This window comes from Canis lupus, chromosome 3 (assembly GCF_003254725.2).
Source record: "Canis lupus dingo isolate Sandy chromosome 3, ASM325472v2, whole genome shotgun sequence".
Taxonomy (NCBI): Eukaryota; Metazoa; Chordata; class Mammalia; order Carnivora; family Canidae; genus Canis; species Canis lupus.
Genome location: NC_064245.1, coordinates 29,618,828 through 29,643,861, shown reverse-complemented (window position 1 = coordinate 29,643,861; position 25,034 = coordinate 29,618,828). Strand labels below are relative to the sequence as shown.

At 42.9% G+C, this 25,034-nt stretch overlaps 1 protein-coding gene and 1 long non-coding RNA gene across 2 annotated transcripts; one reads left to right on the top strand and one right to left on the bottom strand.

Moving 5' to 3' along the window:
- Positions 1-1,536: 1,536 nt before the first annotated feature.
- Positions 1,537-13,269, top strand: LOC112653187 (corticotropin releasing hormone binding protein). Its single transcript, XM_025437112.3, has 7 exons — positions 1,537-2,057; positions 2,385-2,478; positions 2,822-2,979; positions 4,291-4,501; positions 6,203-6,351; positions 9,281-9,398; positions 12,513-13,269. Exons 1-7 carry the CDS (start codon positions 1,977-1,979, stop codon positions 12,668-12,670), a joined length of 969 nt encoding a protein of 322 aa, XP_025292897.1. The 5' UTR covers positions 1,537-1,976; the 3' UTR covers positions 12,671-13,269.
- On the bottom strand, positions 10,130-24,782 carry LOC112653191 (uncharacterized). The gene is made up of 4 exons (XR_003131965.3): positions 24,671-24,782; positions 24,392-24,445; positions 22,227-22,294; positions 10,130-10,449 (listed from the first exon to the last, which is right to left on the bottom strand). It is a non-coding gene; the product is annotated as an uncharacterized LOC112653191 (long non-coding RNA).
- Positions 24,783-25,034: the final 252 nt, after the last annotated feature.

The following is a 25,034-nucleotide window of genomic DNA, read 5'->3' as shown; positions in this document are numbered from 1 at the left end:
GCCTCATTTATCCCAGCTCTTCCTGTGTGCACTTCCTGAGGAGGAAACGTCATGAGTCCATGTTAGGAACATCACTGTTGTGTATGTGTGGACATGTGTGTGAAGGGCAGGTTGGAGAAGCCTGTCTCCATGGTGATGCTACCAAAGCCAACCCCCGCAAGTGGGATAAACAGGAGTCTCCAAGCCAAGTGCTGGGCTCAATTCTAGGAGCAGGCGAAGGCTATAGCTGGGTTGACAGAAAAGGAAAATGGGCCATAGCACGTGGAATGAGTGTGCCTGAACTTCCTCAGGCCCAAATAGGGAGGGAGAGAGGCCTGAAGATGGTCTGGCAGGTTTGAGACCAAGCAAGCTTGTGTTAAACCATTTATTTTTCTCCTGTCTTATTCCTCTCAGGTTTCTTCAGAACCCTCTCTGAAATTCAGACCTCGGAACAGTCCCAGGATGGAGAGAAGAACATGGCGGCCGGGTTCACGAAGCTCCAGGTAGTATCATGTTTTCTATCAGGCAGAGAGAGGAAAAACAACATGATGTTTGTAGAATTTGTAGTGGCCTTGCTAGGCACATAAATCGGAAGGCCAAAAGTTTAGAGCCCCACAATTTCCCACAAATTTTGACGTAAAGGGGCAACAACTGTCTTCTATCTAATCAGCAAAGATACTTATTTCTGGATTTCTAAGTCATTTATTTAGCCGTGTATATTTGCTGATAATACTGGGAAGTTCTTTTCTTTTTTTTCTGTTCTTCTTTCTTTCTTTTTAAGATTTTATTTATTTATTTATTTATTTATTTAAGAAAGAGAGAAAGAATGTAAGCAGGGCAAGTGGCAAAGGAAGAGGGAAAAGCAGGCTCCCACTGAGTAAGGTGCCAGGTGTGGAGCTCAATCCCAGCACCCTGGGATCGGGACCTGAGCAGAAGGCAGATGCTTTAAACGAGCCACCTGGGTGCCCCCGGGCAGTTCTTTCTACCAGAGTCTTAAAATAATCTAGGTATTTGAAGGTGTGAAATAGAATGACTGCATCTCTCACTGGTTCGGATGGACGCCAAGGTCATGGCGGCAGTTAGCTGGCCCAAGAGTGTGTCCTACCATGTATACATTTGGGCTAAATGGCAGAGCTCAGCTAAAATCCAGAAGTTCATAGATACCAGAGTTAGAATTCCATTGGGGAAATGCTTACAAAAAACTGGACCAAAAAAAAAAAAAAAAAAACTGGACCAGGATAAAGCGAAGACTAAGGGACAGAAAGGAAGCTTGAGGTGTATTATTATTGCCATATTCTGCAAAATCAGACTTCAGCTTCTGTTCAGCCTCTGTTTGGAACTAAAAACACTCAAGAAAAATAAAAATAAAAATGAAAACACCTCAAGTTTCTTCCTGAGAGGCGTGGGCAATTGTGTGACAGCTATATTCTCTGATAGTTTCCAGCTATCAGAGAATATAGCTGGATTCTCTGATCATGATTCCATCCAAGGTTCTGTGACAAGCCAGCATGATAAGGTTATGTGTGTCTGGGTATTTTATGGTTGTGTGTGACTTTGTCACTTGGCTTTGCAACACGGAGAATTCCTTCCCTAAGTACCCACAGGAGAAGATAAACCAGCGCCTGGCAGCTCAGGCGAAGTGCCCTCCTTTATTCTTTAGCCTTACCTCCATCTTTCCCCCACAGTTTAGTTCAATAAGTTTTAAGTGCCTGAAATCATTCTTGGTGAATGAATAACGCTGGACCACTCTGAAGATATGCGGCTGAGAGGGGGACCCTCGTCATCAGCGCGCACTCGTCACCGAGACAGGGTAACCCATGGTTACTGAGCCCAGATCAGTGAAGGGCAGAGAGCCCCCCCCCCCCCGCCTCACTGCTCTTTAAAAGAGGCCCAGCCAAGGGACCCTACCAGCTCCGAGCTCCCAGCCTGGGCGAAGGTGCGGGAAGCAAAGCCTGAGACCTTCAGCCGAGCGAACCAGCTGCGGAAGCGAGGCCAGCATGTCTCCGTCTTTCAAACTTAAGTGTCACCTCGTTCTGATCTTCCTGATGGCTCTACGAGGGGAGACCCGGTACCTGCAGGTGAGCCACCTTCGCGCCGACCCGCTACATCCTCTGCGTGCCGGGCCGGCCCTGGGGGGGCCGCTCAGCCTCCGCTGGGGTCCGCTCCCCGCTCCCCCCCCCCCCCGCCCCCGTCCTTTCCCCCTTCTTTCTCCGGCTTTCCCCTAGGCTGGGCTTCCTCCCCGCCTCTGCGTCCCTGTCCCGGCCCCTGCGGGTGCCCTGGTCCGATGGAAGGGGTCGGGAGCTGTGGTGCGCTCCTTTATTCCCTTCGCTGCGGGGCAGGGAGAGCGCCCGGCCCCCGCCCCTTCCCACCCTGAACTTTCCCGACTCCTTGCTGTTCCCCGGCAGCTGCGGGAAGCGGCGGACCGCGACCCCCTCCTGCTCTGGGGCGCCCGCCTGAAGCGGGACCTGGCCGGGGAGCCCGAGTACCGCCGCGCGCTGCGTGAGTCGGGGCTGCGGGCGCCTCCTCGGCGGGCGGGGGGGGGGAGCGAGGCGGCGGGGGGCGGGGGGCGCTGGGGGCCGGGGGGTGTCCTGGACCGCGGGGCGGCGGGGGCGACTCCCATGGGGGACCGTGGGGGTCGGGGCCGCGCCGGGGGGGGGGCCGGGGGGGGCGGGGGGCTGTCCTGGACTGCGGAGGGGGTGCAGGGGGGCCTACTCCCATCGGGGGCCGCGCAGGGCTGGGGGCTGCCCTGGAGCGCGGGGTGCAGGGCGGCGACTCCCACCGGGGGCCGCGGAGCCGGGCCGGCCGACGCCCTGTGGCCGCAGCCCCCCGCCGCCCCCCGCAGGGTGCCTGGACATGCTGAGCCTCCCGGGTCAGTTCACCTTCACCGCCGACCGGCCGCGGCTGCACTGCGCCGCCTTCCTCATCGCCGAGCCGGAGGAGCTCATCACCGTCCACTACGACCTGGTCTCCATCGACTGTCGGGGCGGCGACTTCCTGAAGGTGAGCCCCGGGCCAGCCCCGGAGGCCGCGGTTCCGACCCCCTCCCGCGCTCCCGGCCGGCGCCCCAGGATGAGAAACCCACCGCGCGCCCCCCGGGGCTCAGGGCTCAGCTGCGGGGCGCCCCCCTGCCGCCCAGGGCGTGACCCCGGGGCTCGGGCTCGGTCCTGCGGGGGGGGGGGTCCCGCGGGGGGTCCCGCGGGGGCCGCGTCTCCCTCCGCCTGTGGCTCTGCCTCTCTCTCTGTGTTAAGTAAAATCTTTGCCAAAAGGAATAAGACAAACCGACGGGCACCGCTGCTGGGGACCCCCAAGAGGGCTGGCCCTGCGTGGAGGCCGGCGGGTCTCTGGGGGCTGCCCCAGGCCCCGGAGCCGGGGGAGTCAGGTCCCAGGCAGCCCCCAGGCCCCAGGCCCCAGGCCCCAACCTCCCCACGCGCCCACCCCTCGGGGTTCCTGTGAGGCACCCGCACCCACACAGGCCCCCTGAAGTGATCCTGATTAGGATCCCAAGTGGAATTATTTTGGAACCTGTCAAACTCCTTAGAAGAGGACCAGTCCGCGAAGTAATAGGTAGCTAGCTGGTAATTTTGGTGACGGGAGCTAGGTTGGACCCTTAAATTGGAGACCTGGGGTGATTTTAAGAGGCCTGTCAATACAACAGTGACCTTTTTGTCCAACCACAAACTTTAACAAGTGAAGGAAAGAAGTCCTAAGTGGCCTAACAGCCATCGCTGTTTGAGCATTGAAGGTAGTTCTTGATATTTTCATATGAAATAAGAGTTACAAAATGAGGAAAGTGGGTGCAGCTAGCCTTTGGCAAGTAGGTAAAGTTGCTGCTCCAGTTTTTTTTTTTTTTTCTTTTGCTAGTTTTGAGATATTTTGTTAGTATGTCAATGAGAAGAAGGGAGAGACAGGCTGAAACCCAAATCATGCTTGTGTGGAGTTCTTCTGAAGATGGGATGTGTGCAAAACCTGACCAAGAAAAAAAAAACAAAAGACAAAAAACCTGACCAAGATAAGAATGTAAATTGTCTATAGTTTCATTTACCAAGAAATTATCAAATAGAGTATAATAAAGTTTACTTACTTTGGATACTTTAAAGCTTATGAAGAAAAAAATCATTAATAATAACAGGTGCAAACAACCTTCAAGGCCAAAATATAGAGAGATGGAAGTCAAGTAGGCAGGGGAGAGCAGGTTGTCAGTTCACTTAAGGCTGCAGGCTCATTGCTAGATAACTTGCTCCCTTTGCGATATACCTGTGACTTCTGGAGTTGATGGGAATAATCATCTATGTCTGTGTTTTCTGTTGGAAGGTGTTTGATGGTTGGATTCTCAAGGGGGAGAAATTCCCCAGTTCCCAGGATCATCCTCTCCCCACCACTGAGCGGTACATAGATTTCTGTGACAGTGGGCTTAGCCGAAGGAGCATCAGATCTTCCCAGAACGTGGCCATGATCTTCTTCCGGGTCCATGAACCAGGAAACGGATTCACATTCACCATAAAGACAGATCCCAACCTCTTTCGTAAGTGGGCTCCCTCTCTTCTCAGTGGGAAGGCAGGACATGGAGGGCAGGTCAGATCTGCTTTGCAAAGGTAGTGTGATTGCACCAGACTAAAATTGGAAGGGAAGAATGATTTGAATGGAAATTCTTTTGTCATTAGAGATGACCTAAAGGATATTTCCTATTCATTACTCTGAAAATCAATTCACAGTTCTTAATTTATTTCCCAGGCTAGGTAGGATATTAATTTTTGGTGGGTAGAATTTTGTTTTGTTTTTTTCTTTAGTCTTTTTCTAATCTTTTGAGGCACTACAATGGATTCAGTAGCAAACTTTAATCCCTCTGAGTCATTCCATTGATCTGGGGTTAGCTTGAAGAATCAGATCTGAAGTTGCTTTCTTAGAGATATTTAGGCAAAGTTCTATCTGGGATTGGTAGACGGATTTCATGTCCTAAGCAGAGGGTTGGACTGAAGGACCTCAGCATTGCTTCCTAAGTCTGAGCCCACCACTCTAATATATTTCATTTCTAATGGGTACACACACAGATGCTGCAAAGGTGAACAGCCCAGGCCTGAAACATGTTACTCTAATCAAAATGAGTTCATTCATTTGCTTACTATTTTTCTCACTAAAAGTGTTTTTTTTTTTTTTTTTAATGAGGAAAAGAAAAAAAAGTCACTCATTTTTGGCTGCATACAGTGGTATTAATATTAACACTTCAAATGGTGGAAGAATGGGGCCTAATCTGCCACAGAATAATTTATTGACTTACCCTGCAATTTTTATTTTTTAAAAAAGAAGCCCCCCAAAAGTCTATTTTTGAGGACCGGAATAGAATAATCCTACAAAGCAACATGAAATGTTTCTCCTATATTTCATGTGGTTAGAGATCAAAAATTTTCTAGAATCACCAAGGGATTTCAGTTCTTTTTGAAATTAAGTGTAATGTAAACAGACAAAGGAGGAAGAGTTCTGACCTATTCTGACCAATCAGAAATCTTTGGCCCATGAGCAACAAAACTCTGATACTTCTAGTCTCATAGTTAGGAGAATAAATTTATTATAAGTCTAGATTTGAGATACAAAACAAATCAGAAAGTCTTATGATAAAGTTAAGTATTAATATTTTCTTTTTAAAATATTTTAACTTTTAGTCAATTTACTACTTAACACCCAGCATATATTTATTCAGACATAAGTCTGCTTTCTTTTTTTCTCAGCCTGTTTGTAACTGTTTTTTAATTTATTAACTTCATTATTTTAAAAATATCATTATAGTTCCAAGTTCAGTGAAGGAAGGTTTAGAGCAGGCAGGGTTTGAGTTCTGGCCTCACCTTTGAGCTTTTATTCTTTTAGATATGCAGCTCAAACTTGGACCCCAGTTAATGAAGTGTTTCTAGAACTTCTTCTACTTGCTAATGTTGTTTGATTATTAATTTATGTCTTATATTTGTTGTAAACAAGGTAACTCCTTGAGATTGAGATTAGAAGCCCCTTACTCCCCAGGAACTTCTACAATGACCATACATCACTGGTGATTTTTATGCTCACCCCCCCAACCCCACTCCTTCCCAATTCCAAATTGCCCTTGTGGTACATATTCTCGGACAGGCTACAAGGCCCTAGACCATAAACAGGAGCCTCGAATAAGGATAAGATCAAGTTCTATAAAAACCCAGCATACCAAATAGTGAAAATGTGATTTTATATTTCCACAAAGCCTGCAATGTGATTTCCCAGACCCCAAATGGAAGGTTTACCCTGGTAGTCCCACATCTGCATCGAAACTGCAGCTTCTCCATAATTTATCCTGCGGTGATCAAAATATCTGATCTCACCCTGGGCCACCTAAGTGGTCTGCAGTTAAAGGTAAGTTGCTTTCTTAATTTCCAATCACTTACTAAGACCATGGCTTCATCAGAGAAGGAGGAATCGTACGGGGCAAACATGGCCATTAGCAAATTGCGGGAGCATGTGTTTCCATCAACTGTTGGTCGCAGGTGTGCTTGCCCTCGCTGCTTTGATGAAAGCCCCTTCTATTTCCCTTATGCTGCACGTTGCCTACTCAGGTGCCCTTTCTGATTACTTGACTCCTTCTCTTGTGATGTAAGAAATGTTTTCAGTTGATAAAGTTGTGGCATATAATTACAATTGAACTCTCTTGTACTTGCCTCTTTGACAAAAATTCTCTCCTCGCAGAACCTAGTGTGAGTCATCTACACAGCTGTTTTTTGATTATTGGAATGTTTTATGACATGAAGGAAGTATCTCAGTGACAGAACTGTGTGATGAAGGAATGCTAAGTGTAGCATAAAATATAAAATTGGATTTTTATATCACAAAATACAGTAAAATCTTGAAGTTCTTTTTACTTTATATTTAATTCAATACATTTTGCATGAAAATATTACTTGAGGATCTCCGTCAATCTGTATTTCTGTGAACTTCTGTATGGAGTTTACAATTAATGCTGAGCTTGACCACATTTTTTTTTTTAACACTGCCAGTTTCCTTCCTCTGAGTCACTCTCATTTCCTTTCACTTTCTCATCTTCCCAGGTTAAGATAGCTCATGTATTTGCTGACATCAAAGACAGTTATTGCTCCTAATCAGACAGATTTCAGTGAAAACCAAATAAATAGGACCAGCACTGAAAAAAGGTGTATATCTAATTTCCTTTAAGCACTAAATTCATAGGCCAGTGCAATGGGCTTGCTGGGTTCCAGAAATAAAAAGAAAGTTAGAGCAGGGGTGATGCTGGACAGCATCAGGAAGATGGGCAGAGCTAGGGCATGGAGAGCCCAGCAGGGCATATGAAGGAGTTTGAGTTTATAAGTGCAGTGGGAAACCACTGAAGGGGTGCAGGCAGGAAAGTGACACAACCCATTTGATTATGTTCAGGTCCGGTGAGAGTGGCTGGAAATTACTGACCTCATGACCAAATTAATTAACAAGGTCCAAAGGGGGAGGGAGAGGATTACTTAAAGGCCATGCTCGCTTTGTGTGGTGTATGGGCCATGGGGTCCAGAGCAGTACGGCAAGGGCCATTGTCACAATCTAGGCAAGAGATGATAGTGGCTTAGTCCAGGGAGCCAGATCCTCAATGGAAGAATCCAGGGGATTACTTCTGAGGAGCTGTACACAATAAGGTTGTGAAGTACTTCTCATTCCTGAGAATACCTGAGAGGTTGGGAAGAGGAGAAAAAAGTCATCGAGTGTCAAGGAACAGGTGTGTCCAACTTGTTTGTTTCTGTTTGGCTCCCCCTTATTTTAGCTCCTAGTTCTTCCCAATTTCCTTCCCATTTCTCTCTCTGGGGCCCGCCTTTTCCCCTTCACCACCTCCTACTGAAATTTAGACCCTGAAGAACCAAGTGGAAAGTCTAGTCTTAAGAGATGTTCCCCCCGGACATCCTCTACTGAAGGGAAAGACAATTAAGGTTTTTTCCCTTCACCTCTTATGCGACTCTTCATACAAGAACATGAGCCTGTACAGAGGGAGACTAATGAAGCCTCTCTTTCATTATCGGATGAAATGATGTATAGAGCATCTAAGCAGAGGACCCAGCAGATAGTGGACACTTAAAAAATGTATGTCCCCACCTGCTTCCTTGTATTAACCAAACACTTGGTGTTATTTTCTAATTTGTTGTTTAGTTCTAGTTGCATTTCAGTGCCTTCTAGATGTTTGAATGTGTGTGTGTTTATGTATGTGTGTGTTTAACATTGTCTATTTTAGGTGTTGTTCTCTATGTGGCAGGGTCTACCCGGTTCACTTCTGAGCACTTTGGCACTCTGGGCTAGATCTCTCCAGAGTATGCCTCAGTGAGGATGACTGGCAAAGCTGGCTGTGTGATCATGGGGGACAGTGCAAGATGAAAATGTGTGGGTCCTTATTTTAGAGTTAATAAAAATTGCAAGATGGTGACAGCAGAGCCTTAAACCAAGCACAAGGCCCTCCTAAGTGTGGGTCCTATGGGCAAAGGTGGCATGCTGACGAGGCTAGCAGTGCAGATCACAGGAGATAGGTGGCCCAAAGTGCAATATTTGGAACGGAGAGTGGCTGGTTTACTTCTGTGGGAAAGTAAAGTGCAGGAATTGCTGTGGACAAGGCAGTGTGGGAAAGATGAAGGGCAGTGGAAAATAGTTATAGTGGATTACTTCTGCATTACATTCTGGCTTCAAGCAGCTTGAAATAAATTAGTTTTAGTTGAGAGAAGAAAGACAATGGTAACTTTACCTACCTTGAGTCCCAAAGGAGGGTTCTCTTCTTTCTTTAACATTCTTAGAACTAATCTAAATGCCTATTAGTAGAAATGATAAGTATTGCCCCAATAGCAGGAAACGTGCTTTATAAAGAAGAAGAGGTGAGTTGAAGGACAAACTGATATAAAAGCCCTATTTATAAAAACTGGCTGCATGCATTAAGAAATTCGAATAATTCAGTACATATGTCCAGATGATTTAAAAAGCAAAGCATTTTTAGATTCAATTTTCATTCATTTTATGTGGAATTCACAGATTCCCATTTCATCATTCCAGTTCTTGAGATTATAAATTTTTTTTAATGCACATTTAAAGAAAATGATTACTCAACTGATTTAGAAGAGCAGTTCTTAGGATCTTTTTTTTTTCTCTTTCTTTTAACTGTCTCTTAATTTCCGGAGTCTTGGTTGTTAAATTAAATGGCACTGCCAGGATGTCTAGGGCTCATTGAGTGAATTCACCAACTTGAGATTGGTCAAATGGTTTGACTTCTGTAATTGGTTGAAAGCTATCTTTCTCTGCTTTATTCTCTTAGAACCCCTCAGCAGGTTGTGGGGGAATAGGAGACTTTGTAGAGCTGCTGGGAGGAACTGGACTGGACCCTTCCAAGATGATGCCTTTGGCTGACCTCTGCTATTCATTTCATGGCCCTGGTGAGATGTTTCTTTGATAATTATTTATGAGCCTATCAAGATTCCTTAAATAAAACTTGATACTTCCTTAAATGAAACACCTTAGATTTTTTTCTTATACATGGGCAGGCAAGTTCAACCCAAAAAACTTCCATTTTGCACATTGAGCCAATGTAAGGATTCTTACACTTGAGCAAATGTATAATATCGAGAATTCATTACGAAAATATCTGACACTGGGAGAGAAGCCTCTGAAGAAAGAGGGTATATGTTTAAGGTTAGCCCTAATAAAACCATGAGCATGATAGAGCTTTTTTGTTCTTCGCTCTTTCCACCTTCTTGAAGGTCCCTGCTTTCATCCTTTAGAGACTAAGAAGTTTACTCACTGAAAATAGATGGATCAAATAGATGTATCATCAACCACTAATAGTATAATAATGAAGTAATATCTTTTTTAAAAAATGGAGTAATATGTAAATACCTTTTCCATATATATACATATGTATGTATTATTCATAATACGTAAATTAGAAAGTGATATGCTTTATCAGAAATTCTCAGAAGTGCCGAATATCCCCAACTTCTAGGGGCAAAACAAGCCTCTGAAAGAGTAGTGCAAAACCAGAAATACATTCTGAAATCTGAAAGTGGTCACTGGTAATGAAAGACCAGTTTAGTGTACAGCATGCCAAACAGAACCAAATATTCTTTTTTTTTTTTTTAAGATTTTATTTATTTATTTGAGACAGAGAGAGCACAAGGGGGCTGTGACAGAGGAAGAGGGAAAAGCAGGCTCCCCGCTGAGCAGGGAGCCTGATGTGGGACTCCCTCTCAGGACCCCAGGGTCATGACCAGAACTGAAGGCAGATGCTGCTGCTTAAGCGACTGAACCACCAAAGCGCCCCAGAACCAGAAGTTCTTTGTTAGGGATCAGTGAAGATTTTCCATTGGTTGATGCTTAGGTGGGGTGAGGGTGGCTGGGAATTGCTGGTTTAAGCTGTCAGTACATGTGGCTTTTCTCACCTCTTGCTGTGTCCTCTGAGGCACTGGATCCTTCCATGCAGGAGGGGACCTGCGAGGAGATGCATTTGCTCCGGATAAGAAGAGTAGATTAAGGTCTAAAGAACACTCGCGCCTTAAAATGTAGGTAATTGAAGCCAGAGTGATTTTGGTGCGGTTAAGTCAAATAATAAGTAAGTAAGGTACCATTAACAAAGGAAAGGGAGCATGTTATATATATCAAAGTGTAGAGTAAGATCATGAAAAGAATAAGCTTTCAAATCATTTAAAGAAAATTAAATTTGGACCTCCTCATAGAAGCTTAACCTAGACTCCCAGGTGCTTATATAAAAATAATTAAAGGGTTTATATTTATTACGTCTCTAAATTGGCTTTTACCTCAATAACTACCTGGCTGTTTTACTTCATTTGAACCCAGGCACAGGTTGTGAAGTACCTGTTATGCAGTGATAATGCTAGAGTGTGTCAGGATGTGGGCCTTACCGAGACAAGGTAGTGGTGCTGATGGGGGAGATAGACAAAATTAAACAGCAGTAAAAATTATTGTATAGAAGATAAGTCTTGCATCAGCAGCCAGCTCAACACTGGAAAAATAAAAGAAATTTTTGATAAAAGTGCTATGAGTTTCAATGTATAGGTGTTCAGTCACATCTGTACTTGAAGATATATATAAACATTGCCAGATGCTCACACAAATAATTGATAAGATTGAAAAGAAACAATGAATAAGATTGGACTTAGGAGAAATCAGGATATCAAAAGCCATTCCATATAAGAAGCCCAGAAAAAAACGAGAGTGAAAAGGTACAGGTGGACAATACAACAAAGCAAGTATATTCATGTATCTAAACTATGCAAATGATTTCTTGCTTATATATAAACAGTTACTATCTAGGCTTGGAAAATAAGAAACAGGTGATGATTTTTTTTTTAGTCGACATAAAATCCAGCAGTCTACTCCATCCTCCAGCCCTGTCCACTAAACACCCTCTGGGTCCTTAGTAGGACAACCAAAAACTGCCCCTGCCCCTCGGAACCTGCCCCTAGAGGGTGGTGCCGCCCCTGCTGAGAACATGGAGCAAGCGCAGAGCACAGGGTAGAGCTTTGGCCTCCACTGCCTTGGCCATGAAAGCCTTGCAGGGAGAACATGAAAAGTGCAGAGACATCTTACTGCCTCTGTTAAATAACAAAAATCCAACTGAATAGATTTGTAAAATCTCATTGGTTTTATTAAAAAATTCATGAATCGGGCAGCCTTCCATCTAGCAAGTAGAGGAGTCTCCAAGGCCTTGTACAAAATGGAAGTTTTTTTTTTTTTTTATAGAAGGAGGGTGGGACAAGAAATTTGTCCAAAGAAAAAGATTGTTTCATGGGCCACCTGGGTGGCTCAGTCAGTTAAGCACCTGCTTCCGGCTCAGGTCATGATCTAAGGTCCTAGAATACAGCCCTGCATCTGGCTCCCTGCAGACCAGGAAGCCTGCTTCTCCCCCTGGCCCTTCCCCTGCTCATGCTTGTGCTCTCTCTCCCTCTGAAATAAATAAATACAATTTTAAAAAAATCTAAAAAAAGGGAAAGATTGTTCCAGACAAGGCCACATTCCCTTAGGTGGAAAAGCAAGGTGTCTTGTCATCCAGATTGCATCATCTTCCTTTTGAGGGATGGAGAGGGCCCCTGTAGCTGACTCACAGACACTGATAGAAAATTCCTGACTGGTTAAGGCCACCTTTTAGAGGAGGTTGAAATTACAATTAGATTAGATATTAGCCCTAGTTTTGTACCTTGGTCTGAAGAACACCATGTTGGGCCTGTGATTTTCTTTCTTTTTTTTCCCTCTGTGATTTGCTTTTTAACTCCACTTTCCAGCCATTTTTATTTGGCTAACAGTGTTTTTGGTCATGAAGAAAACTGAATTCAATTTCAGCTTTCTACAATTAATTATATATTATAATAAAAATGAAAACAGAACATTTCACCTGATGGCAGATGCATGGGTTGAGTATGTGAGAGGAAGATACATCCCCTTGATTTCTTTATGTTTAAATGGTCTTATCAATGGAAATGGTTTGTGTGGTTTCCAACCTGCAGTGAAACTTTTACTTTTTCCATGAATTATAGCCCAAATGAAAATTGGCTGTGACAACACAGTGGTGCGCCTGGTCTCCAGCGGAAAGCACATAAACCGTGTGACTTTTGAGTACCGCCAGCTGGAACCATATGAACTGGAAAACCCAAGTGGAAATAGTATCCAAGAACTCTGTTTGTCTGGTCTTTGAGTAACCAATCCCAGTGATGTACATGCTGCTAGCTAAGTAAGTTTTTAATGGCTATTATATATGATTTTGATGACCAGCTAGTTAAAAGCCTTTCATACCAGTCAGTATTCCCAGGCGTGAGCACACATTCAACACACCCAAGCAGACACACCGTGTGCACAAGCATGCGTTATTTTTTGTACCTTATTTCTTTTTCATTTGTAATATATGAAAGACCACATGGCAGACAATAGCCCCCTTTGGTAGAAAAACAGTTTTCTTTTGTTCTTTGGTATGCTACAAACCTGAAATGGTAAGGCAAGGGCACAGCAATGGGCAATAAGAAATTGTATCTCAAAAAAAAATGTATCTAAAGGGAAAATACCATAAAGAAATTAAAATGGTGGTGTTCATATCAGTCCTAGAGCAGAAAACAATTCAATGGTTGTGTATGTGTATACCAAAGTAGTTGCATCTGTTTGTTATTCTATTTGTAATAGGTAACAAATTATAGCTACTATTTATTGATTTGTAACATCTTGTTTCTAACAAAACTTTGTAGCATGGAAAAAAGTTTCCATCCACAAGTACAAACGTGAATAAATGTATCAGAATGCTGACACCTTGACATTTTGCTTTGTTTTCCTGAGTAGACCCCTCCCTTATTACCATTAGAAAATAATGTTCTCTCATGTGATGCAGAACCAAGTGCTGAGTTAAGTCATTTCAGAGTTTTTACAGCTAGTAGAACTCTGGGCCACTGGAGTAGAATTATTTAGAGCAAGAGGCAGGATTACACTATTTGCACAAACAACACAAATGGTCCTGATGGGGAAGCAGGATGCAGAAATCCTTTTTCCACCATCCCCCAAGAAAACTGAGAGTACATGTTTTTGTCCCAATGGGGAGGACTTCTCAACAAGGACCTGACAGCTCTCATAGACATTTGCAGAAATAGGAGGACTTCTTTGGTGCTGAGGGTCATTTACTGTTGAGTAAGGCTTGTTCACCTTTGGCTGGAGACCAAGCACTTGGTCTATACTAGACACGTGGGGGCCAAAAATGAGGTCCTGAGCCAGAAAGGACATACCCCTAAATGAACACTTTTCAACTGATGGGTAGAAGCTGCAAACTATACCACAGTTAATGGCCTGATTGTGATTCCTGAAACATAATTAATACAAAGGTCATTTTATAATGAAATGTACTGGAATCCCATACACCGGGCTTGTTAACAAAATTTGAAAACCAGGCAGAAAGAAAACTACTGATCGAGGATGTAAAAATACCCAGGATTTAACGCAAATTTTGGCTCAATATTTTGGAATGAGTGAATTAATGCCTGAAAGGATGAATGAGTGGATGGATGAATAAATGGTAGGATAAAAGCTGGGATGAATGAATAAATGCCTGAATGGATAGAATTCCTAGTTACCTATAGAAGACACTGGCTATCTCATTTCATAGAAAATAATATTCTGTGAAGTTGAACCCTTTTCTTTTTCACAGTCCTTTTGCAATCTAAGAATGAATGCATTCGCATCACTGTCAGCAGTCTCTGGCTTGTGCTCCCTGTATGCTGATTACAGAAAAATGATCTGAGGGAAGGAGGGGAGTCTTTGTTGTTTTAGGTTTTTATTTATTTATTCACGAGACACACAGAGGCAGAGACACAGGCAGAGGGAGAAGCAGGCTCCCTGCAGGGAGCCTGACGTGGGACTTGATCCCAGGACCCTGGGATCACAACCTGAGCCAAAGGCAGACGTTCAATCCCTGAGCCACCCAGGTACCCCAAGCAGGGGAGTCTTTTACCATGGGACTTAAGACAACCTGCTTTTATTCCTAAGGGACATTATGCAAGCTACTCAACCTCACTGCACTAAAATGGGTGGGACCGCGGCCCTTCTAACACTGGCGGTATGCAGGCATTCATCTGTGGCATGTTTTACTTCAAAGCTTATTAGTGTGCCATAGCACATGTTCTTTAAGAGGACAGACACTCCAGTGAGCTGTCCAAGATATTTTTTGGATATCCATGTCTTAGTCCTTTTTTTTTTTTTTTTTTAAGATTTTATTTATTTGAGAGAGAGAGAGAGAGCACAAGCATGTGCCCACACATGAGTGATGGGGGGCAAAGAGAGAAGCAGGCTCCCCGCTGAGTAGGGAGTCCAATAGGGGGCTTTTTCCCAGGCCCCTGGGATCAGGACCTGAGCTGAAAGGAGGGGTTTAACCAACCGAGCCACGCAGGTGCCCCCATGTCTTAGCTTTCATTCCAAAGGATGGAGCATTTTTCTGGAAACAAAATGGTGGATGAGATCTCTGAGGAGAGTGACATGGTATGTCCCCACTGGCACCTTCACTAACTGAGTAAAATGTTATCTGAAATTCTGGCCAAATTTGACTTTCTAAGAGAAGCAGTATGCATAGTGGTTGAGGCCATTGACTCTGGAGCCAGACCTCGGCTACTTACTTGAACAAGTTACATAGGAGACTCGCTGCTCATTTTTTTTCATCTGTCAAACTGGAGTAATAAAGGTAAATCTTTTAAATAAACATTTTTCTCAAGATTCAGCGGTTAAGGGATGCCTTGGTGGCTCAGTGGTTGGGTGTCTGCCTTTGATTCAGGGCATGACCCTGGGGTCTGGGATTGAGTCCTGCAGGGAGCCTGCTTCTCCCTCTGCCTGTGTCTCTGCCTCTCTCTCTGTGTCTCTCATGAAGAAATAAATAAAATCTTTTTAAAAAAGGGTTAAGTGGTTAAGTATATATTAAAGCCCAAAAATTATGTCTTGTACATGTCAGTTGTTACTATTATTTATTACTTATAAGCAAATATAGGCCATCCCATACTCTTAGTGAGGCATTTGCTCTGTTTTCTGAAGCGTTTGACTCATTGTCCTTTTTCATCCCGGGACATTTGTGAAGAAGCTGGGGTTAGACTGGGAAGTGGAGTATAAGGTCATGGGTAACATTTAAGGGTAGATGATGTCAGGCCTGGACAGGTTCCCATGGGCCTCTCCTTATAGTTGGCCCCTATTTGTAGGCTCTGCACATCCATAGGACCTTTCCTGACCTTGGACAGGAAGAACCTGGGTAGCTCTTATCCAACATTCTGGTCATGAGGGAGTCACCCCATAAATAATCTATGCTGACTCTTTACCTCTGTGCACAGCCCTCATCTCCACGATGTAACCTTCTGGCTCTTGGTTACCTCACTCTGGGTCAAGAAGCCTGACTGTACCTTAGCTTCCACTCCTAGCCTCGGTCTTCCTGAATACTAAATAGGTGATTTGTGCTCTGCTGCTAATCACTGAATCCCCCAATTCCTCCTGCCTCCATGCCTGACATTCTGAGCATTTTTGCTTCTAAATCTTATGCCACTCGCCTATCCTATCCTCTGGGCACTTTTCTACCTCCTGCTTCTACTTCCTACTGTTGGTGGAGAATGTTGGTCTGCCTATGACAATGGACTTTCTCCCAGTCTCTGAGGCAGCATGTTTTCTTGACCTCCAACCTCTTCCTGGTACTGTTGCTTCACTTAAAAGGATAGGGCAGAAGTATTATGTGTTCAACAAAAGTCATTTCTTCTACCCTCTAAATAGACAGCTAGACTACAATTTCCAGCCTCCCTTACAGTCAGGTTTGGTCATATGACTGAATTTTGCCTTAAAGAGTGTGGGTAGAATGATGTCCTATCCTCATGTGATCCTCCATGCCCTCTGTCTCTCCTCTCTTACCTACTGGCAAGATATCAAGGTTTTTTTGTATTTTTTTTTTTAGAGATTATATTTATTTATTTATGAGAGACACACAGAGGAGAGAGAGAGGCAGAGACACAGGCAGAGGGAGAAGCAGCCTCCATACAGAGAGCCTGATGCAGGACTCGATCCTGGGGCCCCAGGATCATGCCCTGGGCTGAAGGCGGCAGTGCTAAACCACTGAGCCACCCAGAGATACCCTATTTCACTTAAAATATATATATATATATTTTATTGAAATTCGATTTGCCAACATATAGTATAACACCCAGTGCTCATCCCGTCCAGTGCCCCCCTCAGTGCCCGTCACCCAGTCACCCCAGATATCAAGGGTTTAACAAAGGAATCCAAGACCATACAAGAAGATGGAGCCATGGGATCCAGATCCTGGGTCACTGAATGACCACATGGAAGGCTGCCTATTGACCAGAAATTGGACTTTGTATAAATGAGAAGTGAATTTTTATTATATTAAGTTACTGAGATGATGATGGTGGTGGTGGTAGTGGTGGTGAGTGTTACCATAGTTCATACAAGGAGCTTGCCTCATTCCAATTCTCAGTTATTCTCTTATTTTCCTGTCAGGTTTTGTGGCAACTATCCAGACAGGCCTGACCTCATTGTCTTCCAGAGAAAGATACCTCAAATACACGTCTTTGATCTCCCAAACACCAAGGTGTAACGGAACTCATTGTATCCGACCTTTCCATATACCTTAAAGAATCCATATACACTGATTCTTAGACTAGACTCCTTTGAAAATTTGATGGAAACTATAGATCATTTCCCAGGGGGAAAAAATGCCCAATATATATAAGAACACCCCCAAGTTTCTGAAAGCTTATAAGACCCTGAAGCCCATCCAAGGTTTTGGGATGAGAATCCCTGCTTCAAGAGTAAATAATGGGGATCCCTGGGTGGCGCAGCGGTTTGGCGCCTGCCTTTGGCCCAGGGCGCGATCCTGGAGACCCGGGATCGAATCCCACGTCGGGCTCCCGGTGCATGGAGCCTGCTTCTCCCTCTGCCTGTGTCTCTGCCTCTCTCTCTCTCTGTGACTATCATAAATAAATAAAAATTAAAAAAAAAATTTTTTTAAAAAGAGTAAATAATGGATAAAAGTAATTTAATAGTAATTTTTTTATGAAAGTGATTTTTAAACCAGTCTTCTCAATCTGGGCTGCTCTCTTATCAGTATTAGTTAGACACATTCCTTGGTTAATTCAACTGCAAAATAAGTCCATCATAGCAACTTAATGTTTCTGCTTTTGTATTTAATTAATTTTGCCTTTTACCCCTACTTTTCCTGGCCTGTTAGGTAGTTTTTCCTAAGGGAGGAAATACATTTGACACAGGACAAATTTTTGTGACAGACTCTTTCAGATTCTTCTTTCTCAACTTCAGATTTTTTTTTCTTGCTATCTTAATAGGTAGGCAACATTGCCAGAGTTTGCCTGGAAAGTAGAATCTTTGTGAAAGAAAAATAAAGATCTGATGGACAAGATTTATTGGTAGGCAGTTTGTGTGCTTAACAACACCTGATAGAGAATTGTGGCTAGGAGCTCCCATTATAGGGTAATCATACGAAATTATATCTGAATACACATTTATCTGTTCAGTGTAGTATTTCAGAAGAGAAATTATTTGTATGTTCAATAAACAGATGGAATGGCTTCAATTCTAATGGGTCATTTGTAATGATTGCCACGCACTTATCTCTTTGCATTTAAATGTGTTAAGACAAACTATGCAACGAGAGAAGCAGAGAGGCAAAAGAGAAAATCCAAGTAAGAGAAAGGAGGCTTGATTTGAGGGTTTGAAAACATAATGAAAATCAAGGTCTCCAAATTGGACTCTTGGCTTTGCTCTTGGTAGCAAGTGTATTCAATCCCTCTGTAGCTGAAAAATTGAAAATGAGAAGTGTTTAGTGCTTTTTATTTTTATTTATTTTTGTGTGTGTGTGTGTGTGTGTGTGTGTGTTTAGTGCTTTAACGGGAAGTCTTAATGCCAATGCTAGGACATACAGCTGGAGGGGCTAGAGAGAACTGCCATCTTTGTGACGAGATCGGTTATGAGATACAGGAGTTTAAGATGTACTCCTCTCTGCTGACTTCCCTCTCCAGGTTTGTAAACTGTAAGAGAATGTGTCCTATGTCATAAATGGCTCTGATGTAATCAAGCTGACCAAAGCGCAAGCCCATATGATGGCAATCTATGTATGGTTGGAGGGACAGCAGAAGCCCTACTTGACTGAGAATATGACCAAATTTTGCACCCTTAAAATTCTTTACCTTTTGTTCTTTAGGATGTTTTTTGTTGGTTGGTTTGCTTATTTATGGTTTTTTAAAATTTTTAAAAAAAAATTTTTCACTTGTTTGTTTTTTTAGAGAGGTAGAGTACAGGAGAGCCAAGGGGCAGGGAGGGAGAGAATCTTAAGCAGGTTCCTTGCTCAGTGGAGATGTAGGGCTCAAACTCACAACTCTGAGATCATGACCTGAGCCAAAATCAAGAGTCAATCACTTAACTGACTGAGACACCAGGCACCCCTAGGATGTATTTTAATTAAACAAGTAATTTGGGGCACCTGGGTGGCTCAGTGATTGAGTGTTTGCCTTTGGCTCCTGATCCTGGGAGTCCAGGGATGGAGTCCCACATCGAGCTCCCTGCGGGCAGCCTGCTTCTCCCTCTGCCTATGTCTCTGCCTCTTTCTCTGGGTCTCTCATGAATAAATAAGTAAAATCTTTTTAAAAAAAATTAAGCAAGTAAAAAAAAATTAAGCAAGTAATTCATAAGTTCTTTATCGCTTTAAAAGATTCAAACCATGTAGAGGTGGTTAATGAAATAACTTAGAAATCAGTAATTAATTTACCATATAAGGTATCACTAAGCATTATAATGTGACAGACAATTGGCAGGTAAGTTTTGGAGGAGAAATGTGGTATGTGGTGCATGGAATTAAGAGTGTGAGATACTAAGGAGACAGATTCACATGAATGCCCCATTAAGGCTCTTGGGGAACCCAGAAAGGACCTGATGAAACCACAAGCTGACTGAGAGTCCTTAGGGGAAAGCCAAAGAAAGCTTACTATGGAATTGGGGGTATTGCCAAAGACAAATTTAGTATACTTCCTCGGTTTTGCTGAGGACCAGCTTGGAGTGCAATCTTGCCTATGTAGAATGGATGGACCGAAGATGCAGCTTTATTTATTTATTTTATTTTATTTTATTTTATTTTATTTTATTTTATTTTATTTTAAGATTTTATTTATTTATTCATGACAGACACACAGAGAGAGAGGCAGAGACACAAGCAGAGGGAGAAGTAGGCTCCATGCAGGGAGACCGACGTGGGACTCGATCCCGGGTCTCCAGGATCACACCCTGGGCTGAAGGCGACGCTAAATGGCTGAGCCACTAGGGTTGCCCCAAGATGCAGCTTTAGAAACAAGATCTAGTCCTATGAGAGTAGGCATCGTAATGGAGGGTGGGTAGGTGGGGAGACAGCCAGACTTCAGAACCAGACATGAGGCTGAGTTCTAATTCAACCACTAATCACTCATGTGCCCTTGAGCAAGTCATTTTACCTCACATGTAAAGTATAAACAAGAGTAAACAGGAGTACCTACCTCTTCAATTAGATAGGTTCTGTGTCAAGTACCTTTCTGGTCACATGGAAGATGTTATGAATATGTCTTTCTTAGAAAGGTTGTTTATCAGTCAAGACGTTGGTTATAAAGTTTCATCTTTTTTTAAAGATTTTTATTTATTTATTAGAGACAGAGAGAAGCATGAGCAGGGGATGCAGCAGGCAGAGGGAGAGGGAGAAGCAGGATCCCTGCTGGGCAGGGAGCCCCACGTAGGGCTCAATCCCAGGACCCTGGGATCATGACCTGAGCCAAAGGCAGATGCTCAACCCACTGAGCCACCAGGGCACCCCTAAAATTTCATCTTAGATGCTATAAAGAAGTATGCTATTTAAAGGAAATAAGAGGTGGCTCTTCTATTTTATTTAAAAAAAATTTTTTTTAGGTTTTGTTTAAGTAATCTCTATACCCAACATGGGGCTCTAACTCACAACCTTGAGATCAAGAGTCGCATGCTCTTCTGACTAAGCCAGCCAGGCACCCTAAGAGGTGGCTCTTTTAAGTGATGAGAATTTATTTGGTAAAAGAAATAATTGATTGTTTTTATAACATCAAATTGTTATACTTATTTTTTCTTAGAATGGCCTTCCTGTGAGAGTATTCATCAATTTCTTAAAATGGGGTGGTTGAGGGGTACCTGGCTGACTCAGTTGGAAGAGAATGTGACTCTTGATCTCAGGGTCATGAGTTTGAGCCCCACATTTGGTGTAGAGATTACTTGAATAAACACAACTTTTTTTTTATTATTATGTTCATTTGCAAGGTTCATAAAGTTGTCATCTGCTCAGTGAAAGCCAACCTTCCACCCATCCTGTCCTTCCTTATAAATGGAAACCTCTCTAATTCTTCCCTCTCCTGGCCTTCCTATTGAAAAACAACTTGCTTACACTGAGTGCCCCTAAGGGTCAACCCCAGGGTAAAGATAGGAAGGGGTGAGGTAGGTATAAATTTCTGTAAGGCCACAGGTTTATAAACAAAACAAAGAAACCAAAAAACCTCTCTAAAATGGACAAGCATTAAGAAAGTGTTTGGCTTTTTATTAACTTAAGGCATAATAAAAACTAATATTATTGAACACTTAATATGTACCTTGCACTGTTCTACAAACTTCCAATGAGTTAGAACATTTAAACCTATCTCCGGGGATCCCTGGGTGGCGCAGCGGTTTGGCGCCTGCCTTTGGCCCAGGGCGCGATCCTGGAGATCCGGGATCGAATCCCACGTCGGGCTCCTGGTGCATGGAGCCTGCTTCTCCCTCTGCCTGTGTCTCTGCCTCTCTCTCTCTCTCTGTGTGACTATCATAAATAAATAAAAATTAAAAAAAAAAAACCTATCTCCGTTTTACAAATGGAGAAACCGAAGCAGAGAGAAATAAAATTAATTTGCCTCAAATCACACAGAAAGAAGTAGATGCAGATTCCAGTCATCTGACATCAAAGTTTGACCACCATTTTACTGTACCACCCTGCTAGAGACTATTAGAGCAAAATATGAGACACTGCTTTCACGAAGGGTTTCTGCCCACATAGCAGTGACATTGAAAGCTTTTTGGTCCTATTCCTTTATCAAAATACACCATTCAAAATAATTTTAGGGCATTTGTCTGAGGATATTTTAACAAATCAGTCCCCGTTCTGTTTCTCAGAGTGGCCAAATGTGATAGCTAATATTTTGTGTCAACTTGGCTAGGTCATGATACCTTGATATTTGCTCAAATACTTGTTAGGATACAGCTGTGAAAGTATTTGCTATATGAGATGAACATTTAAATCAGTAGACTTTGAGTAAAGCTGTATGGTGCAGTAAAGCACCGTAATGTGGATGGGCCTCATCCAATCAGTTGAAGGTCCTAAGAGAAGAAAGAGAGTTCCCCTGAGGAAGAGGGAGCCTATTGGTTCTTTTTCTCTAGAGAACCCCAACACACTAAATACTACCAACATTTTTTTTTCTCTTAAAGTCTTTCTCTTGTACCCAAGCCACAATGTGCTGGAAGCAAAGCTTTTGCTAAATCACTGTGTACCAACGAATGGCGTGAGGTGATTATGTCTTTTCTTTCTCCATGTAGCCCCGAGTGACTTTCTAGTCACAAACTAGCTTTCATGTACAGGAGCACAACAAGGCAAAGGAGTGGATGTCAACAAATGTATTAGGAACTTCCCTGCATCACCTCTACCCATTTACCTGAGAGGCAGGTGTTGAAGATGGCAAGGGCCAGAGTAAAGCCCTGTTCTCACTCAAATAAACTGTCTCTGAAAAGAAAGTCCAAAATAAAAGTGGTGTGAGTTGTCATTGTCTCGTTTTTAGGAGGAACTGTAGAAAGAGCAGCCAACAGTTATACAGACACTTAAGATTGTTCCCATGTAAATTCCAGGCAATATTCTAATTATAACCCATGCTAACTGAATATTATCACCTAACATTCACAATTAACAAAAGTTTTCTGGCTGTTGTCAAATCTTAAGTGAAAAGCTAAAAGCTTTCAATGAATAGATTCATTGATAAATCTAATTTGAGAGACTCTTTCAAAGCAATGTCTTGAATTGGAAAGGACTCCCTCATGCATGAGTGAACAATGTGTTTCCCCAGGCCAGTAATGAAATGTGCTCTATCCAGGATTGCAGGAACATCTGGGATGTACATAATAAGACAAGAGGAAAACATTATGGGGGGAAAATCACTCAAGATTCATTTAAAAAAAATTTTTTTAAGAGAGAAAAAGATCATAGGGAGGAAGGGGCAGAAGGAGAGAGAGAGAGAGAGAATCTTAAACAGCCTCCCCCCTGGGCCGACATAGGGCTCAATGTCACAACCCTGAGATCATGACCTGAGCTGAAATCAAGAGTTAGATGCTTAACCGACTGAGCCACCCAGGTGCCCCTGAAGATTCATTTTTTTAAAATGTGATAAATTTAAGAAATGAAGACAAGACAGTAAAATATAAGGGTCAGTGGATGGGTTTGATAGTAGCTCAGACAAGCTGAGAAAATCAGTTCGGAAAGAAGTTAGAAGGTATGGCGGGTAGAAGGAGATGCCCTGGTGTACATCTGAAAGGGCCACTGTGTTATTAGGCATCTTGTTTCTCCTTGTTACAAAAGGTTAATATTCTCAAATACTTTGTAGATTTTTAAAAATACTTCTCTTGAAAATTCTATCTCAAAAAGTGATGTCTGTAAAGATGCTGTGAGGAACTGATTATTTCCATTAGTTAAATGAATGTAGATGAACAGAACTAGGAATTCAGGGTAACTCCTCTGCTATGGAGGGGTTTGTGGCCCCGCCAAATTCATATGTGGAATCCTCATCCCCAGTGTAATGCTACTTTGGTGAATCCTTTGAGAAGTGATTGGGATTAGTGCCCTTATGCTCAAGAAACCTTGCCTGTCCCTCTTGCCACATGAGGTTACAGTGAGAAGCTGGCATACTGGATCTGCTGGTACCATGATCTTGGGGTTCCCCGCCTCCAGCACTGTGAGATACGTTTATTGCTTATAAGCCACCCAGTTTGTAGTATTTTTGTTGTAGCAGCCCTAACAGACTAACTCTCCCAAGCCTGATCCATTGGCAAATTCCCCATGTAGTCATTTTCTAAAGTACCTCAATTCTTCATTTCACTTCTTTATGAATGTAGATTTTAATTTAAATGATACCCCAATTTTTGGTCTAGCACATTCTTTTAGTCTCAAAATTTACTTTTTCTCTATATAATCATAAACCTAACATTTATTCAGTGTTTATTACATACTCGCCATTGTAAAATGGTTTATAGTCACATATTAGCTCATCTAATCTTACAACAATCCACAGAGAAGGTAGTGTTATTATCCACATTTTGCCAATTAAGAAACTGAGGAAGATGGGATCCCTGGGTGGCGCAGGGGTTTAGCGCCTGCCTTTGGCCCAGGGTGTGATCCTGGAGACCCGGGATCAAATCCCACGTCGGGCTCCCGGTGCATGGAGCCTGCTTCTCCCTCTGCCTGTGTCTCTGCCTCTCTCTCTCTCTCTCTCTCTCTCTCTGTGACTATCATAAATAACTAAATATTTTAAAAAAAGAAACTGAAGAAGAAAGAGGTTTAGAAATTTACCCAAGATTATCCAGCTACTCATTCATAATGGAAAACAATTGATATTTCCTTTGTCAGGTTAATTCACGGCAACAATGACTCCTTTTGTTCCTAATTATCAATTATCAACCATTCTCCTACATGACCTTATTTACAGCTCCAGCTCTCCTCTTCCATTACAATCCATCCTGTTCCATCCTCCCTTCCCCCAAATTAAAAAAGCACAAAGTCTGGTAAAAAAAGAAATTGTCTAGATAGTTGAATGGGTTTGATTTTATTACTTACTTTTTAATGGGAAGATCTGGATCATTTCCCTCATTTTTCATTTCACTTTAAGACCTGGTTTGTGGGATCCCTGGGTGGCGCAGCGGTTTGGCGCCTGCCTTTGGCCCAGGGCGCGATCCTGGAGATCCGGGATCGAATCCCATGTCAGGCTCCCGGTGCATGGAGCCTGCTTCTCCCTCTGCCTGTGTCTCTGCCTCTCTCTCTCTCACTGTGTGCCTATCATGAATAAATAAAAATGTAAAAAAAAAAAAAAAAAAAAAAAAAAAAAAAAAAAAAGACCTGGTTTGTGGTATTTCATATGTCTGCTAGGAATAAAGGAAATTCCTTCAAACTGGGTGTTTTGACTATCAAAACATTTTCATAATGATCCTTAGGTTAAGGTTTAGACCAGAAATCATCGCTGTAATGAATAAGAAGCAACAGCATGACCTTCTGTCCTGGTTAAAAGATACAAAACTTGCTTTTGAGCTTTTCTTTGGCAAAGTTTCCAGGCAGTATTTCTAGAACAAAAAAAGCCTCCTCCATTTGGTGCTGCAGGAATACGGTGCCTGATTCACTGATGGGAGTCTCTGAGCGGACCAGATGAGCCCAGAGTCAAGGAACATATCCCCTAAAACTAGACAGGGCACCGGAAAAGCTGGGG

Bases quoted from the DNA above. Each gene is read 5' to 3' on its own strand.
- LOC112653187 (XM_025437112.3), top strand. From the start codon at position 1,977: ATGTCTCCGTCTTTCAAACTTAAGTGTCACCTCGTTCTGATCTTCCTG. The intron at 2,980-4,290 runs GTGAGCCCCGGG...TTCTGTTGGAAG, and splicing joins GGGGCGGCGACTTCCTGAAG to GTGTTTGATGGTTGGATTCT. The intron at 6,352-9,280 runs GTAAGTTGCTTT...TTATTCTCTTAG, and splicing joins TAAGTGGTCTGCAGTTAAAG to AACCCCTCAGCAGGTTGTGG.